The 20,362-nt window shown below is 43.5% G+C and overlaps 1 protein-coding gene across 1 annotated transcript in view; it reads right to left on the bottom strand.

Annotated features, from left to right (window-relative positions):
* ADAMTS20 (ADAM metallopeptidase with thrombospondin type 1 motif 20) overlaps positions 1 to 20,362 on the bottom strand; it is a 507,015-nt gene that overhangs the window by 387,143 nt on the left and 99,510 nt on the right. Inside the window, exons 4-6 of the mRNA XM_069764742.1 lie at positions 15,845 to 16,098; positions 12,851 to 12,934; positions 2,739 to 2,863 (exon numbers count right to left, since the gene is read on the bottom strand). Of these exons, the coding sequence (XP_069620843.1) occupies positions 2,739 to 2,863; positions 12,851 to 12,934; positions 15,845 to 16,098 (463 nt within the window). The remainder of the gene's footprint in view (positions 1 to 2,738; positions 2,864 to 12,850; positions 12,935 to 15,844; positions 16,099 to 20,362) is intronic.

Here is a 20,362-nt window from a genome sequence, read left to right as displayed (position 1 = left end):
ACTTGGGAAGGACGAAGCACTATTTGCCTCCTGGAGCGTAGATTTTCTTACTCCATATACAGAGCCCCTAAGTGCAAGAAGAGAATTCCCCTCCAGTGACCCCATTTTGGATATTATACCCCTTTGGAAATTTATCTACAGGTGTAGTGAAGATTTTTGACTCCATGGCTGTTTTCCACAAACAAGGTGTAGTGCATGTTGCCGAGTGAAAAATACAAACCGCCGTTGTAGTGACCAGTACATTGTAGTGATCAGTACCTTGTAGTGACCAGTATGTTGTAATGACCATTATGTTGTGCCCAGCTCATGCTTCTGGAGACACTCACCCGTAAATGAGGCAAGCTCTCATTGCTACAGAAATGCCAAACATGTGTACGCTAAATGTTCTTTAGACAAATTGTGGGGCTCAGAAGGGAGGGGGGCATTTGGATTTCAGAGTGCAGTAATTGAATAATTTCTTTTGGGGGAATGGGGGGAGGGGCGGCATTTTGCTTTTCCAGAGCCTTTGTGCTACCAGAACAAACCCTTTAAAGAAATGAATTGGGTCTCAATATACAGTAGAAACAAAACCACAAAGAAAATAAAACCCCCTAAAAATTAACTTTTAATTATTGTATTAAAAGTAATAATTTATTTTTTTTAAAAAGGTAATAGGGTCATCCAGGAACCACCCAATCACGAGTGTTCACAAAAAAATCAAGGTCTAATAACTATAAACAATTCTTGAAAAATGGAAGGGAAACTAATCTCACGGGAATCTCACTGAGGTCAACGCAGTACTGCCCGGCAGGGAACGGAGCCTCGGTGACCGGACGTAACATCAATGATGTCACCACCGGTCAATGAGGCTGCGCCCGCAGCAGTTCAGTCACCAGTGGTTCTCAGCCTGGATGGTCGCATCTTGGCACCATCCAGGTTGAGAACTGTTTATCCCCCAGACATGGATTATGGCGTGGAACAGAACGACAGACAGGTATGGTATATTGTTTTTTTTTATTTTAGTTTTCTTACAGGAGATCGAGGGCTTCGGTGGAATTAGGCGAGGTCGTAAGTATGGTTTAACTAAGATTATTAAAGGAGTCTGTGTCTTTCTTTCAATTAAAAGACTTTATTCTGGCTGTGTCTTTACCATATAACTATAGGATTACTAATGGATAGGTGTCTTATAGACGCATCTCCATTACTAAGCCGTGGGCTTGATGTCACCTGAAAATACAAAGGTGACATCAACCCCACAAATAATAACCCCACTTGCCACCGCTACAGGGCAAGTGGGAAGAGCAGGACAAAGCCCCAGAATTGGTGCATCTAGTAGATGTGCCTTTTCTAGGCAGCTGCGGGCTGCTATTTTATGGCTGTGGGGGTAATATCCATGGCCCCTTACCAACCTGAGAATACCAGCCCCCAGCTGTCTGCTTTAGCAAGGCTGGTTGTCAAAAATAGGGGAAACCCCAAGCCGTTTTTTAAAATTATTTAAATAATTAAAAAATACAGAGTGGGGACCCTTCTATTCTTGATAACTAGCCTTGCTGAGGCAGACAGATGAAAGCTGCAGCTCCCAGCTGTGAGTTTTGCCTGGCTGGTTAGCAAAAATACAAGGGAACCCACACCGTTTTTTTTTTAATTAGTTATTTACAGCACAGGCGCGGCTGATGAATACTCCCATCCGCTGCTCCTGCTCTCACTGTTATTAGTGGCAGCAGGTGATGGATGATAGGATCAGTAGTCCCATCAGCTGACACCAGTGACCAGAGGTAAACTTTAAACCTGGAATCACAGCTGAGCGCTCACACTGTCTTTTGACAGCGTGGGAACCGCAGCTCTCAGACCAGCGGGGATGATTTCACCGCTGATCAGAAGCGATGTTTGCCGTGCTGCCATGCAAATGACAGCGCAACAAACACCCGGTGTTCGGGCAGCTGAACCCGAACAGTAACACGGACTTCCTGGTGAAGTCCGTGTTCGGTGTCCGTTCCCGAACAGTAGGTGTTTGGTACAGACGCCGAACTTTACTGTTTGGGTTCGCCCATCTCTATCCGGTGAGTTAATCTGACCCTGGGTCTCTACCTGCATGCCATTACAGGCAGAGGTTTGCCAGTTACGGTCAGAAGGCGAGGAAAAGCCACCAAGAACGCACCTGTATGACTGGTGCACAGTGCGACTCAGTCCCTGGCAGCGATTATAAGTTTTTTCTCTGAAACAATGTGAACAATGTGGCAAACATACATGGCTGTGATCGTACAGTCAGTGGCTGATAACACCTCTCAGATTCCCTTTAAGCAATATTGAAAAGAAGAGAGGGCCAAAATTTCCCCAGAACAGCATGAGAGACTAAAAAACGTAATATTTATGGGGCGTAATTACTTTTTCACACATTGCTTCTAAATTTAGCATTTGTGAAATAGTTAATGACACAGTGTAATCTGTCATGTGTTGTTGTTCAGCCGAAGTTGTATTTAGTTGTTTTTATCTAATTTTACTTCTTTCTGAGGACCACATGTTTTTTCATTATGCCTTGATATGTAAAACAGTCTTCCAAATGGATATACTTAATTTTTCTCATGACTGTATGTTATCAAATATCACATTTCCAGATCAAATAATAATATTACATTATAGAAAATAGGAAAGGCCACAACATGAAGAAACCTTTGATGTTGATGATGGAAGTAAAAGTTACTAACAGAACGAAAAATGCAGTGCAAATCTACTGATTAAAAAAAACTGATAATTGATACCTGGTTAGAAGAACAGCTGTATCATAGTGAGATGGATGAGAGTCATCAGGAATATTTTGTGTTCTTTGCCAGACACAAAAATTCTGAAGTGTTGTAGCTGCATTAATGTTGATTACTGGTCCATCCTTCATGTAAAAAAAATGACTACATTATTATGTGTAAAATTAAATATTAATTTGCATAAGAAGAAAGAAACAGCTGAAAAAAAAAATAGTTAAGTGATATTTCAAATATTTTCTAAATGAAGACAGGGACTAATAGAATGGATGTAATAGTGATAAATGCAAGATTGTACATCTGGGCAAGAAAAACGAAAATTACATCTACAGAATGGGAGTAATAAAGCTAAGCAACAGCACATGTGAAAAAGACTTGTATATTAGTATATACTAATAGACTGTGCATGAGTCAACAGTGTGATGCAGCAGCACAAAAAAGCAAACACAGTTCTAGAATGTATGAAGAGAAGCATAGAGCCTAGATCATGTGAAGTAATTATCCCCCTCTTCTCCTCCTTGGTCAGGCCTCATCTGAAATACTCTGACCAGTTGTTGGCACCTCATTTAAAAAAAAACATTGAAAAACTGGAGCAAGTTCAGAGAAGATCTACCAGAATGGTGAGCAGACTGCAAACTATGTCCTATGAGGAGCATTTAAAAGATCTGGGAATGTTTAGCTTGCAAAAACGAAGGCATTTACACACACAGTTCAGCGTTATGGGAGCCTAATAACAGACTGCCCCACCATGGCATATAGCCCCCAACACTGTCCCTATGAATATCAAGGAGCATATGATAACACGATGCCCCAGAACAAGAAAGAAGAAATGTCTAGGTAATAGACAAGCATACCCTGTATGGTTGCAACCAAAGATCATGTGGAAGCAAAAAAATTTTTGCTTTTCAGGGCACCAAGGAACAAATGCTCGTGGAGGAGGCTGTGAGGCTGAGCTACCACAGGGCAAATGTGACCGGAGGCTCCCATAACGCTGAACTGTGTGTGTAAATGCTGTTATATTTTTTAATACAGCTTGCTTAGTACTATTTGGACTATTTATAGTCAAACCGCTAGTATTGATTGTACAAGATTGATGTATGGTTACAATTTTTGTTTATGCTCCATTGTTGTATGTGAGTTGTTGTGCGGCACACAGTGGTTACAGGAACATGTGCACGGAGGATGTTACATATGGTTTTAATTGTTTTTAATCATGTTACCAATAAAGCTTATGTATTTTCTATTATAATTTTGGTGGTTTGCGGATACTTTGGTGACTCCTGTTTCTTGTGTTTTCTGAGCCTCTCCAAATACATCATGGGCCCCACACAGCCTCCCCCGTATGCGGCATGAGCGCCACACAGCCTCCCCTATAAGCAGCATGAGCCCCACACAGCCTACCCATATGCGGCATGAGCACCACACAGCCTCCCCCATATATGGCATGAGCCACACACAGCCTCCCTATATACATTGCATGAGCCTCACACAGCCTCCCTATATACACTACATGAGCCTCACACAGCCTCCCTATATACACTGCATGAGCCCCACACAGCCTCCCTATATGCACTGCATGAGCCCCACACAGCCTCCCTATATGCACTGCATGAGCCCCCACAGCCTCCCTATATACATTGCATGAACCTCACACAGCCTCCCTATATACACTACATGAGCCTCACACAGCCTCCCTATATACACTGCATGAGCCCCACACAGTCTCCCTATATACACTGCATGAGCCCCACACAGCCTCCCTATATGCACTGCATGAGCCACACACAGCCTCTCTATATGCACTGCATGAGCCCCACAGCCTCTCTATATGCACTGCATGAGCCCCAACAAGCCTTCCTATATACACTGCATGAACCTTACAGCCTACCTATATACACATATACACTGTATGTCGCCCCATAGCTTCCCTATGTGCAACAGGTTGCCCTCATAGCCTCCCATGAGCAGCGTGTCACCTCCATATGCAGCACCATGTGCCACATGTCCCCCCATATGCAGCACCATGTGCAGCATGTTGCCCCCATATGCAGCACCATGTGCAGCATGTCACCCCATAGCCTCCCCATGTGCAGCATGTCACCCCCATAGCCTCCTCATGTGCACCCTGTTGGCCCCATAGCCTCCCCATGTGTAGCATGTCATAGTAACATAGTAACATAGTTAGTGAGGCCGAAAAAAGACATTTGTCCATCCAGTTCAGCCTATATTCCATCATAATAAATCCCCAGATCTACGTCCTTCTACAGAACCTAATAATTGTATGATACAATATTGTTCTTCTCCAGGAAGACATACAGGCCTCTCTTGAACCCCTCGACTGAGTTCGCCATCACCACCTCCTCAGGCAGGCAATTCCAGATTCCCACTGCCCTAACAGTAAAGAATCCTCTTCTATGTTGGTGGAAAAACCTTCTCTCCTCCAGACGCAAAGAATGCCCCCTTGTGCCCGTCACCTTCCTTGGTATAAACAGATCCTCAGCGAGATATTTGTATTGTCCCCTTATATACCGTATATATACTCGAGTATAAGCCGAGATTCAGGTTAGAGGGCGCGGTGACGTAGTCAGTGCGCGCCCTCTGCTGAGCGTCAGTGCTGGAGACGGAGCCGCACGAGGAGCAGGTAAATATTGAAAGCGCTGGCATCCTGAGCAAGAGAGGTGAGTATGTGATTTTTTTTTTTTTTATTGCAGCACCAGCAGCATTCTATATGGCACAGCTTTATAAGGAGCATCTATGGGGCCATAATCAACGGTGCAGAGCAATATATATATGGCACAGCTTTCTATGGAGCATCTATGGGGCCATAATCAACAGTGCAGAGCAATATATATATGGCACAGCTTTATAAGGAGCATCTATGGGGCCATAATCAACGGTGCAGAGCAATATATATATGGCACAGCTTTATAAGAAGCATCTATGGGGCCATAATCAACGGTGCAGAGCAATATATATATGGCACATCTTTCTATGGAGCATCTATGGGGTCATAATGAACGGTGCACAGCATTCTATATAGTACAGTTGTATATGGAGCATCTATGGGGTCATAATGAACGGTGCACAGCATTCTATATAGCACAGTTGTATATGGAGCATCTATGGGGCAATAATGAACGGTATGGAGCATCTATTTTTATTTTTGAAATTTACCAGTAGCTGCTGCATTTCCTACCCTAGGCTTATACTCGAGTCAATAAGTTTTCCCAGTTTTTTGTGGCAAAATTAGGGGGGTCGGCTTATACTCGGGTCGGCTTATACTCGAGTATATACGGTACTTATACATGGTTATTAGATCGCCCCTCAGTCGTCTTTTTTCTAGACTAAATAATCCTAATTTCGCTAATCTATCTGGGTATTGTAGTTCTCCCATCCCCTTTATTAATTTTGTTGCCCTCCTTTGTACTCTCTCTAGTTCCATTATATCCTTTCTGAGCACCGATGCCCAAAACTGGACACAGTACTCCATGTGCGGTCTAACTAGGGATTTGTACAGAGGCAGTATAATGCTCTCATCATGTGTATCCAGACCTCTTTTAATGCACCCCATGATCCTGTTTGCCTTGGCAGCTGCTGCCTGGCACTGGCTGCTCCAGGTAAGTTTATCATTAACTAGGATCCCCAAGTCCTTCTCCCTGTCAGATTTACCCAGTGGTTTCCCGTTCAGTGTGTAATGGTGATACTGATTCCTTCTTCCCATGTGTATAACCTTACATTTATCATTGTTAAACCTCATCTGCCACCTTTCAGCCCAAGTTTCCAACTTATCCAGATCCATCTGTAGCAGAATACTATCTTCTCTTGTATTAACTGCTTTACATAGTTTTGTATCATCTGCAAATATCGATATTTTACTGTGTAAACCTTCTACCAGATCATTAATGAATGTGTTGAAGAGAACAGGTCCCAATACCGACCCCTGCGGTACCCCACTGGTCACAGCGACCCAGTTAGAGACTATACTATTTATATACAGTGGGGCAAAAAAGTATTTAGTCAGTCAGCAATAGTGCAAGTTCCACCACTTAAAAAGATGAGAGGCGTCTGTAATTTACATCATAGGTAGACCTCAACTATGGGAGACAAACTGAGAAAAAAAAATCCAGAAAATCACATTGTCTGTTTTTTTAACATTTTTTTTGCATATTATGGTGGAAAATAAGTATTTGGTCAGAAACAAACAATCAAGATTTCTGGCTCTCACAGACCTGTAACTTCTTCTTTAAGAGTCTCCTCTTTCCTCCACTCATTACCTGTAGTAATGGCACCTGTTTAAACTTGTTATCAGTATAAAAAGACACCTGTGCACACCCTCAAACAGTCTGACTCCAAACTCCACTATGGTGAAGACCAAAGAGCTGTCAAAGGACACCAGAAACAAAATTGTAGCCCTGCACCAGGCTGGGAAGACTGAATCTGCAATAGCCAACCAGCTTGGAGTGAAGAAATCAACAGTGGGAGCTATAATTAGAAAATGGAAGACATACAAGACCACTGATAATCTCCCTCGATCTGGGGCTCCACGCAAAATCCCACCCCGTGGGGTCAGAATGATCACAAGAACGGTGAGCAAAAATCCTAGAACCACGCGGGGGGACCTAGTGAATGAACTGCAGAGAGCTGGGACCAATGTACCAAGGCCTACCATAAGTAACACACTACGCCACCATGGACTCAGATCCTGCAGTGCCAGACGTGTCCCACTGCTTAAGCCAGTACATGTCCGGGCCCGTCTGAAGTTTGCTAGAGAGCATTTGGATGATCCAGAGGAGTTTTGGGAGAATGTCCTATGGTCTGATGAAACCAAACTGGAACTGTTTGGTAGAAACACAACTTGTCGTGTTTGGAGGAAAAAGAATACTGAGTTGCATCAATCAAACACCATACCTACTGTAAAGCATGGTGGTGGAAACATCATGCTTTGGGGCTGTTTCTCTGCAAAGGGGCCAGGACGACTGATCCGGGTACATGAAAGAATGAATGGGGCCATGTATCGTGAGATTTTGAGTGCAAACCTCCTTCCATCAGCAAGGGCATTGAAGATGAAACGTGGCTGGGTCTTTCAACATGACAATGATCCAAAGCACACCGCCAGGGCAACGAAGGAGTGGCTTCGTAAGAAGCATTTCAAGGTCCTGGAGTGGCTTAGCCAGTCTCCAGATCTCAACCCTATATAAAACCTTTGGAGGGAGTTGAAAGTCCGTGTTGCCAAGCGAAAAGCCAAAAACATCACTGCTCTAGAGGAGATCTGCATGGCGGAATGGGCCAGCATACCAACAACAGTGTGTGGCAACCTTGTGAAGACTTACAGAAAACGTTTGACCTCTGTCATTGCCAACAAAGGATATATTACAAAGTATTGAAATGAAATTTTGTTTCTGACCAAATACTTATTTTCCACCATAATATGCAAATAAAATGTTAAAAAAACAGACAATGTGATTTTCTGGATTTTTTTTTCTCAGTTTGTCTCCCATAGTTGAGGTCTACCTATGATGTAAATTACAGACGCCTCTCATCTTTTTAAGTGGTGGAACTTGCACTATTGCTGACTGACTAAATACTTTTTTGCCCCACTGTATGTCGCCTCTATATCCAGCACCATGTGCCGCATGTCACCCCCATAGCAGCACCATGTGCAGCATGTCACCCCCATATGCAGCACCATGTGCAATATGTTGCTCCCACATGCAGCACCATGTCACCTCTCCATGTGCAGCACCATGTCACCCCCCATATGCAGCACCATGTCACCCCCCAATGTGCAGCACCATGTCTCCCCTTCATGTGCAGCACCATGTCTCCCCCCATGTGCAGAACCATGTCTCCCCCCATGTGCACCACCTTGTCACCCTCATGTCGTGCACCATGTCACCCATGTGCAGCACCATGTTGTCACCCCCATGTACAGCACGTTTTCACCCCATGTGTGCAGCACCATGTTGTCACCCCATGTGTGCAACACCATGTTGTCACCCCATGTGTGCAACACCATGTCACCCCCATAGCTGCACCATGCCCACCCAAATAGCCCACATACATAAGGAAAAAAAACTGCACACCTCAGTCCCATTCCCTGGCACTCTGCTTCTCTCCCTGCCTCCAGTGCGCGGACTCTCTGGAGTACACAGCTGGCGCGATGAAGTGACGTCATCACTTCAGCTGTTTCACGTGCCGATTGGTGGAGGAAGTGCCCGGAGGCCCCTCCTCCACCAAGGAGTCAGCGGCGCCCCGCAGAGCCGCGGCACACATGGAAACAGCGGGCGGGTGAGAAGGCATCGTGCTGCCCGTGGACCTCTGATTTCCAGCCCCACGGTTGTCTCGTTCCGCGGGCCAGACTGAGACAGCCAGAGGGCCGGATGTGGCCCGCGGGCTGCACTTTGCCCAGGTCTGCTGTAGGGGATTGGAAAAGATGACCCTGGAGGTCCATTTCAACTCTAACATTCTATGATTCTACACCTCCTCCTCATCTCTGTCTACCACCCTACTCATCCTCTCCACAGTACTGCACAACCCTGTATCTCATCACCTCTGTCTACCACCATATCCATCTGCTCCACAGTACTGCACAGCCCTACATCTCCTCATCTCCCTCAACCACCTACTTGTCCTCTACACAGTGCTGCACCACCATACATCTACTCCTCATCTCTGTCTACCACCTACTAGTCCTCTCCACAGAGCTGTATCACCCTACATCTCCTCTTTATCTCTGTCTACCACCTTACCTGTCCTATACATAGTGCTGCACCGCCCTACATCTCCTCATCTATGTATACCACCTACTCGTCCTAACCAGAGTGCTGCACCACCCTACATCTCCTCATCTCGGTCTGCCACGCTACCTGTCCTATCTAAAGTGCTGTACTGTCTTACATCTCCTCCTCACCTGTGTCTTCCACCCTACCTCTCCTCTCCACAGTGCTGCACTACCCTACATCTCCTGCTCACCTCTGTATATTCTCTATCAGTCCTCTTTACAGTGCTGCACCTCCCTCCATCTCCTGCACATCATTCTACCTGTGCTCTCTTTCTGCTACAGATTCAGTTACAATACAATTTGTGATTTGATCTGCAGATAAACATGTCCACCACAGCAGTGGCGTAGGAAGGGGGGTGCGGGGGGGGCGGTCCGCCCCGGGCGGCACAATGCGGGGGGCGGCCGGCGCTGCAGGAGAAGAAAAAAAAAAAAAAAAAGACGCCCTTTAAATCTTCGGGCGGCGCCGTCCGCCGCCACGACCAGGGCCAGCTCCCCCCACCACCGGACCCCGCCCCCCGCTCTATACTCACCTCTCCTGGTTCCTGCGGCGCCGGCAGCTGCAGCGTCCTCTGACTCTGCGACGTCTCAGAACAGAGGGCGCGATGACGTCACTACTGTGCGCGCCGCTCTGCCTCTCTGTCCTGAGCGTCGCAGAGCCGGAGAGACGCTGACTGCACCGGACCTACGCTAGGAACGGGAGAGGTGAGGATTTTACTTTTTTTTTTTTTTCTTTATGTCTGACTGTCTGGGGCTGGGGCAATGCTGGACACACTGGGGCAATACTGGAGACCATGGGGCAGATTGCTGGACACACTGGGGCAGTACTGGAGACCATGGGGCAGAATGCTGGACACACTGGGGCAGTACAGGAGACTATGGGGCAGATTGCTGGACACACTGGGGCAATACAGGAGACCATGGGGCAGATTGCTGGACACACTGGGGCAATACATGAGACCATGGGGCAGATTGCTGGACACACTGGGGCAATACATGAGACCATGGGGCAGATTGCTGGACACACTGGGGCAATACAGGAGACTATGGGGCAGATTGCTGGACACACTGGGGCAATACTGGAGACCATGGGGCAGATTGCTGGACACACTGGGGCAATACAGGAGACCATGTGGCAGAATGCTGGACACACTGGGGCAATACAGGAGACCATGGGGCAGATTGCTGGACACACTGGGGCAATACAGGAGACCATGGGGCAGATTGCTGGACACACTGGGGCAATACTGGAGACCATGGGGCAGAATGCTGGACACACTGGGGCAATACAGGAGACTACTATGGGGCAGATTGCTGGACACACTGGGGCAATACAGGAGACCATGTGGCAGAATGCTGGACACACTGGGGCAATACAGGAGACCATGGGGCAGATTGCTGGACACACTGGGGCAATACAGGAGACCATGTGGCAGAATGCTGGACACACTGGGGCAATACAGGAGACCCTGGGGCAGATTTCTGGACACATTGAGGCAATGCTGGAGACCCTGGGGCAGACTTCTGGACACACTGGGGCAATGCTGGACACTGGGGCAGATTGCTGGACACACTGGGGGTAATATGCTGGACACACTGGGGCAATGCTGGACACTGGGGGTAATATGCTGGACACACTGAGGAAAGGCTGGACACTGGGGCAGATTGCTGGACACACTGGGGGCAGTGCTGGACATACTGGGGCAGATTGCTGGACACACTGGGGGTAATATGCTGGACACACTGGGGCAGATTGCTGGACAACATGGGGGTAATATGCTGGACACACTGGGGCAGATTGCTGGACAACATGGGGGTAATATGCTGGACACACTGGGGGCAGGACTTGAGGCATGGGCAGAATGTAGATACGGGGCATGATTGGAGACACGGGGCAGGATTGGATCATGGGGCAGGACGGATACGATGGAGGCTGGTGGGGCAGGATGTGGAGATCATATGGGGTAGAATGGATACTCATGAGGGCAGGATGCGAGAACATATGGCTGGAGCCAGGAATGAGAAACGGGGCCAGGGTGGGGAATATTATTACCATAGGGGCTAATTAAGGGATATTATTACTGCAGTGATGTATTTATTTTATTTTTTGAGTATACTGTTTTAAATGGGGGGGCGGTCCTGTTACTGTGCAGAGTGACACTATATCACCTTTTTTTCTTCATGTGATGTAATGTAGAAGTTGTGAAAAATTAAGTAATGTGTTCTGCAAGCGGAGCTCGAGATAACTGTGTTATTTCCTGCAGAAACGAGTCCTGGCTGGAAGGAATGATGGCGGTCTGTGCTGGATGAAAGATGAAGGACTTCACCTAGAGACGTCACTGGTGAGTCAGTGTTACCTATACACTGACACTATACACTGTATACTATATAGAGGTCCTGTGTATAATGTCACCAGTGATCTCTGTATTACCTCTACACAGACACTGCATACTAAGTACAGATCTCCTGTGAATACTGGCACTTATGGTGATAGTATTGTGGGTTTTTTTTTATTACTGATCAGTATTGTAGTATTCAGTCACTATGTGGTGGTAATATGTGGTCTGGAAATGGTGTTGTGGTATTTGTCCCTTGTATGTAGTATTATTCGGTCACTATGTGGCCTGGTCATGGTGTGGTGGTATTAAGTCACAGGTGTGGCATGTGGGGGTGACACCATTAGGCCCAGTTTAAGTTCTACAAAACAGGAAAACCGTTTTTGGTAACCTTTGTGTGTATTGAGCCGGGGGGGGGGCGCCAAACTCGGGAACAGCCCCGGGCGGCAAAAGCTCTAGCTACGCCTCTGCACCACAGAGCAAGGCCTCTTTAATATAGGCAAAGTGAATATGCACAATGCTCATTCTTTCCAAACTTCTGGTAATACATGCCAGACATGTGTAAGGAAAACATCAGAAGGATTACTTAACTATTTTTCATGTACAAATGGTGACATTGCAATAAGTTTTGGACATTAATGGTCCAGATGAATGGTTTGTTAGAACAAGCCTGTGTCAGATCAATTTTATTTTTTTTGTCTATGTGGCTGCTTTTAACTTGCAAACCTTTGAAGATAATTGTATGACTTCAACATCAGTACTGTTTAATGTATTTGTCTATATTTGCCCCGTATTCACATGTAAAGCGCCACGGAATAAATGGCGCTATAAAAATGTATAATAATAATAATAATAATAATAATCAGTACTACTTCTATGTATTACCGTTCATTTAAATTTTTGTTCAACAAAAATGCAAATTGCCTCTTCAGAAAATGAAAATGGGATTCAGAATGAACATTGTGATTCAAATATAAGAATAAAATTGTTAAATAACATACCTGTTCGTTGTGAATGACAATCAGCTTTACAATCAAGATATTTATGAGATTCCCAATGCTTGGATCTTTGTAGATAGCAGCAACCTAGCATAAAAAATGTATCACTGATCATATACAGTAAGACAGTAAATTACTCTCTTATGAGTTCAACGAGCAGTTAAGACAAACGAATGAATGAAACGAGAAACTAACTGTGATGAAAACAAAAAATCTCTTGGATATCTTGTGATTTTTATCCTTGCCTAATGGTAGTCTGTCACACCAAAAACTCGATGTAAACTTCTGGCACTTCTAAAGTTCTATAAGAGAGGTAACCCCTATAAAACTCATACTTGTAGTATAGATTTCTCTTTTTTAATAGTATAGACACAAATAAGCAAAAGAGGGCCACTCTGTTCACTTTTGACAAGACCAAGGTCTCTCTGCATCGATATGCACCCTCAATCCATATGCCATGTACAACTCCTGTTCTTAAATGACAACGCTCACTTGTCCAGAGTGATAAATATACTGAATCCCTGGCCTTGCACATTATTACCAATATTGCAGGAGCCGAACAAGTGCACACACAGCGGGCACAGTCTCATCCCTCAACCTGTCTACATTTCATTACTGTGTGATCCTGTTTAAAGCCTCTTTAGCTCCTGCACTGTCAGTGAGGACAACGATCAAGCAATTGAGAAGTGTGCATAATGTTGATTTAGGGGGTAAAACAGTGCATTGAGCCCTTGGCCAAGCCAAGGGTGCACAGAGAAGCCTTCATTTACATATGCAACAAAACTGTTTTTGTGTACAATTAAACAAGTGACATCAATACTGTAGGTAAGACTTCTATAGGGGCTATGTCACTTGCAGGACTGTATAAATACTTTTAATTGAGTTTTGGTGGGTGACAGACTCCATTTAAAGTTAAAACGTAACAACACAGCGCTTGGTTCCATAGTAGTGAATGGAGTGGTGGCAACACTTGTGTATTACAAATTCATTCACAAAGTAGGCTGTTATAATTAGAAATATATTAATCATCTTTCTTTAATTGCCTTATGTTGTACATTTGCATAATCCACTAAACAAGGTATTTATAAGTTATACAGCCCCCTGAGGGAGCCCACGCGAAACGCGCGTTGGTGCTGTTTAGGTACTTGGTCCACGTGGGTGATAGATGAGTAAGAGATATTAATAACTAGTATTTGCAGTTTTGGTTCCCAGGGATCATTATGGTTATGGCTTCTCAGTGCAGTCAGAATGAATTACCTTACCGATGAGCTTACATGGTGTGTTTTTGTGCTGGCAGAAAAGTTATGTGAAGCTGGTAACGTAAATATGTTTGATATAATATACAGACTCCTATACTGTACTAGCTGCTATATCCTATTGAATTTCATGACATAGTATCTCTTCCCAACCCAAACACATATATGTGGCATGTACTATATTGACACCTGTATCTTGCTTAAGCTTTTGACTTCATGTTTGTTGTAATTGTCATATGCCATTATTTAAAAGATATTTGTGTAATAAAATTACTATAGCTTTTGGATGGACTAGTTACTCCATTTTTTTGGTGCATGAATTGTGCAGGAGTTTCCATCATACATATACTTAGGCCCCTTTCATATATGGCCCTAGGACTAAAAATATTTAATCCATAGATTATGAATTCTGTTCTGTGGATATTGTTATAAGACATTTATAAGTAATAAGTAAAAGATAAGGGTTAAAAGAAACCTGTTCATGTGTGAAGATTCTACTTTAGTAACTTTGTTTATACACATGGAACAGATTTACAATAGGGAGAGAGGTTTTTTTTTGTTGCAGAGGCTCTCAATCAAGGGTGGGTGCAGGCTGCTTAGCACAAGTGATCATATCAAGTATCACACGACATTCCTCTTGGCACACAACATAGCACCCATATATAGAAACCATTTACTCACACTAGTATCAGAAAATAAACCATGGAATCCTGTTTCAAATGTAGTGAGCTCCCACAGGAACAACCAAATCTGTCATACAGTAAGTCTTGCAAGACGGACTCGCTAGTCAGTATGACTCAGGTTAAAAACCCCATTTGGTGCATCATTTGTAGTCTTTTGCTACTAAGGCCTATTTATTATGAAACAATTAGTTCGTATTGGTGATATGTTCTACACACAGGGGCATAACGATAGTGGGTGCAGGGGTTGCAGTCGTACCTTGGCCCTGGATCCTAGGGAGACTCAAATAGTCCCTTTGACCCATATGAAAAGATTAGTACTTTTAAAGGGAACCCATCATGTAAAAAATGCTATTAACCTATAGATATGGGCTTAATCTGCAGGTTAACAACATTCTGAAGCTGCTCAGCACCAGCACTGAGAGCCCTGCTGCCGGAATGAAATGTATTCCTCCCAGCAGACTCGGACTTTCAGTTACAGAGGAGCGGCTTTAGTTACCGTTCAGTGCATGGTGAGTGCTGGCTGTAACCGTGCCCCCAGCACTAACTGACAGCTGGCTAAGTATCAGAGATGGCAGTTAGTCAGTGATGGGGCATGGTTACAGCTGCCACTCGCTATGCACTGAGCAGTGACTAAAGCCACTTCTCTATGACTGAACGCCCGAGGCTGCTGGGAGGAATAAAGTTCATTTCCTCCCAGCAGCGGGGCTCTCAATGCAGGAGCCAGTCAGCTTCAGATTCCTATTAACCTGCAGATTAACCCCATATCTGCAGGTTAATATCGTTATTTTACAGGACATGTTCCCTTTAAAGACACTTGATACTTGGGGGCCCTGGTGGAGATTTTGCATTGAGGCCAAAGGCTTCAAAGTACACCATTACCTACACAAGCAATAAAGCCATTTATGATAATAACAATACTATAATAATAAAATTTACATACTTGATACATAGAGAATGGGGCCATAGAATGATTTCTCATGTTGCGGAAAAGGAACATTAGTCCGCTACAAACATACAGTATGTTATTTGTTGTGTCAAATTACATCCCCATTACTTACAATTGACATTAGAGTTAAAACATAGTGCTGTAGGTTTCTGCCATGATGGCGCACCATTTTTGCATCTGCTGTAACCATGAGCTCTACATATCTTGGATATGAAATAAAGCGTTTCCGTCTGACATGTGACCTGCTTCCTTCATCTTTAGTCTCGTTGTGTGGCAAATGTTCAAAAAGTGCAGAGTTTGTAAACATAATAAGATCTTCAAAGCCTGAAGCATGTAATAATGCCGAATCTTCCTTCATTTTATATTCTGTAAAGAAACAGAAGCTATCAGCAAATAATTGTCTGATGTAACTAACAGTTCAATGAAATTTTTGTTACAACACTTACAAAAAATTAATCTGGCAGACTTTTTTTCTACCCAAATGCAATTGACATTAAAAATAAGATAACCTTTAAAAGATACAGTGGCATGTAAAAGGTTGGGCACTCCCTCCTGGTCAATATTACTGTTATTGTGAACAGTGAAGAAAGTTGAAGATGAAATGGCCTCTGAAAGGCCTAAAGTTAAAGATGACACATCTCCTTTGTATTTTATGAAAAAATATATATAAATATATGTTTTCAACTTTTACATTTTAAAAATTACATAAATGAAACTGGGCAGATACAAAAGTTTGGGCACCCTGAATGGCTAGTACCCAGTAGCTAAGTTACATTCTAGATCGGGGATCACAACCTGCTGCCAGCTATTCCATTAAGTGCAGTCCCCAATCAGATGGTCACAGACATGTTTGTTGCTAGTTGGGGGTGGTTTAAAGCTGCGCATCGCACAGTGAAAAGGCACCCATAGAGTGTAACCAGAATGTGTGAAGATTATTATTACCTAGCAACACTAGAAAAAAAACTGTTATTGTGATAATAGATGGTTCTTCAAATGGCCATACACAGTTATCCCTCCAGACTCTCCAACATACATTAATGCTCAGCTAAGCATTTATGTGTTATCAATGAAGACAAAACCGCTACTAGACTACTCGGCAATGGCATCATCTATAGGAAGAGTCGGAATGCCACCACGCTCATTAGATGATCAGAACATCCAGAAGATATCAGCAGCCATGACCAGCCTGAATCTTATGTGAAGGAGCATTAAGACAACATGTTAACATCACATTATGGGTATAAATTTGAGGTATACATATTATGCGAATGCCACTCAGACAAAGGACAAGTGGACCTGGCTTTTCCCTCCATCCAGTGAATGATGATTTAAGATTATGTTCATCAGATAATAATAAAAAATATATTTCTATAGCCCCATCATATTAAGCAGCACTTTACAATTCAGAGGGGACTTGTACAGACAATTGAAGACATTATACAGTAACACATAGTTCAACAGACACGAGTAGGACTGATGGCCCTGCTCGCAAGCTTACAATCTATGAGGAAATGGGGGAGACACAGAAGATAAATGATAAAAAATGCTTGTCGTGTACGCTCCATCCATCAATATAATAAATAGAGGCGTCCCAAGAATGCTGCATGAGCCGGTAATCAGCCAGTATCTGTACAAGTATAATTACAGAATTCTATTAAGTACATGAGATACAGAGTAAAATTTTGTCAAAGAAAAACGGAAATATTTGGTAAGTCAAGTGAAGTAAGGTGAAAGTTCAGTCTACAGAAATGTATTTTAGGACATGTTTAAAACTGTGGGTATTGAGTTTTAATCAAATCATCCTGGGTAATGCAGCACACGAGAAGTGTTGGAGATGGGAGTGGTAGGTTATGATTATTGTTAGTCTTAGGTCATTAGTGGAATGAAGAGCATGGGAAGGATGGTAGACAGAGATAAGTTAGGAGATGTAGGGCGGTACAGAACTGTGGTGCGCTTTGTGGGCGAGAGTGTTAAGTTTATATTGTACTCTGTATCGGATGGGCAACCAGTGCAATGACTGGCAAAGGGTGGAGACATCAATGTAGCGGTTAGACAGGACTATGATCCTGGCTGCCACATTCAGGATGGATTGGAGAGGGGAGAATTTAGTGAGGAGAAGACCAATTAGTAGTGAGTTGCATTAGTCCAGACGAGAATAAATAAAAGTAACAGTAAGGGTTTTTGCAGAGTCAAGTTAAGAATATGAGACACTTTCACAGGGCACAAGCCAAACAGGTTTACTAAAGGCCTTATACACACTAAAGTCATCAAAACTGCCAATGTTAGCCAGATCAATTGACAATTTAACACCCTTGTGCAAATCATATGGAGGAAACTCAAATAAATAACTTTTACAAATTTATTTCAAAATTGCAAAGATATGATAAATATGAAAGTCATTTTGCAGAAAATAGCAAAGAAAAGTAAGCTACCAAATCTAAAATGCCTGAGATACGCATTCTAGGGTTAATGCTTTTGGAGGGCTTCCTGTCTGACTGTATGTTCTCTACCAGAGGTTCTTTTTAGGGTTTTTGCATGCCAAGTAGTCCCTAGAGTCAGCTCTCAGGGGCCACATGTTAACATTTTATGTATTAGACAAGGTAGACACCAGCTATTTATACTTCATGGTTTTACATACAGTGGAGCAAAAAAGTATTTAGTCAGTCAGCAATAGTGCAAGTTCCACCACTTAAAAAGATGAGAGGCGTCTGTAATTTACATCATAGGTAGACCTCAACTATGGGAGACAAACTGAGAAAAAAAAATCCAGAAAATCACATTGTCTGTTTTTTTATCATTTTTTTTGCATATTATGGTGGAAAATAAGTATTTGGTCAGAAACAAACAATCAAGATTTCTGGCTCTCACAGACCTGTAACTTCTTCTTTAAGAGTCTCCTCTTTCCTCCACTCATTACCTGTAGTAATGGCACCTGTTTAAACTTGTTATCAGTATAAAAAGACACCTGTGCACACCCTCAAACAGTCTGACTCCAAACTCCACTATGGTGAAGACCAAAGAGCTGTCAAAGGACACCAGAAACAAAATTGTAGCCCTGCACCAGGCTGGGAAGACTGAATCTGCAATAGCCAACCAGCTTGTAGTGAAGAAATCAACAGTGGGAGCAATAATTAGAAAATGGAAGACATGCAAGACCACTGATAATCTCCCTCGATCTGGGGCTCCACGCAAAATCCCACCCCGTGGGGTCAGAATGATCACAAGAACGGTGAGCAAAAATCCCAGAACCACGCGGGGGGACCTAGTGAATGAACTGCAGAGAGCTGGGACCAATGTAACAAGGCCTACCATAAGTAACACACTACGCCACCATGGACTCAGATCCTGCAGTGCCAGACGTTTCCCACTGCTTAAGCCAGTACATGACCGGGCCCGTCTGAAGTTTGCTAGAGAGCATTTGGATGATCCAGAGGAGTTTTGGGAGAATGTCCTATGGTCTGATGAAACCAAACTGGAACTGTTTGGTAGAAACACAACTTGTCGTGTTTGGAGGAAAAAGAATACTGAGTTGCATCCATCAAACACCATACCTACCTTAAAGCATGGTGGTGGAAACATCATACTTTGGGGCTGTTTCTCTGCAAAGGGGCCAGGACGACTGATCCGGGTACATGAAAGAATGAATGGGGCCATGTATCGTGAAATTTTGAGTGCAAACCTCCTTCCATCAGCAAGGGCATTGAAGATGAAACGTGGCTGGGTCTTTCAACATGACAATGATCCAAAGCACACCGCCAGGGCAACGAAGGAGTGGATTCGTAAGAAGCATTTCAAGGTCCTGGAGTGGCCTAGCCAGTCTCCAGATCTCAACCCTATAGAAAACCTTTGGAGGGAGTTGAAAGTCAGTATTGCCAAGCGAAAAGCCAAAAACATCACTGCTCTAGAGGAGATCTGCATGGAGGAATGGGCCAACATACCAACAACAGTGTGTGGCAACCTTGTGAAGACTTACAGAAAACGTTTGACCTCTGTCATTGCCAACAAAGGATATATTACAAAGTATTGAGATGAAATTTTGTTTCTGACCAAATACTTATTTTCCACCATAATATGCAAATAAAATGTTAAAAAAACAGACAATGTGATTTTCTGGATTTTTTTTTCTCAGTTTGTCTCCCATAGTTGAGGTCTACCTATGATGTAAATTACAGACGCCTCTCATCTTTTTAAGTGGTGAAACTTGCACTATTGCTGACTGACTAAATACTTTTTTGCCCCACTGTATGTCAAATACTGTTTCGATTTTCCACTGGTGTCATTCTAGAGAGCTCAGTACAGGAGTCTAATCTCAAATATGCATAGCCAACACATTTTAAGCAATATGGACTCCTTCTGCTACAACCACACAGCTGTAGCCCCTTCCCAGAGGGTTGTTTTTAGAGCATTAGATCACATGTCTTGTATTGAATACAGTTAAGCCATAAATGTCTGGCATTGAACCAGTACTCAGCTATAAAGAAAGCCATACATGTTTATGAAATAAATCTGAAAAGAAAAATCTGTCTTCTTAAACAAAATTTTCTTAAAGAATGTGCTACAGTATACTAACCCCTTAATGACCAAGCCACATTTTTGAAATCTGACATGTATCACTTTATTTAGTAATCAT

The sequence above is a fragment of the Ranitomeya imitator genome, chromosome 4 (genome assembly GCF_032444005.1).
Source record: "Ranitomeya imitator isolate aRanImi1 chromosome 4, aRanImi1.pri, whole genome shotgun sequence".
In the NCBI taxonomy this organism is placed as follows: Eukaryota; Metazoa; Chordata; class Amphibia; order Anura; family Dendrobatidae; genus Ranitomeya; species Ranitomeya imitator.
This window is presented reverse-complemented; position numbering and strand designations above follow the sequence as displayed.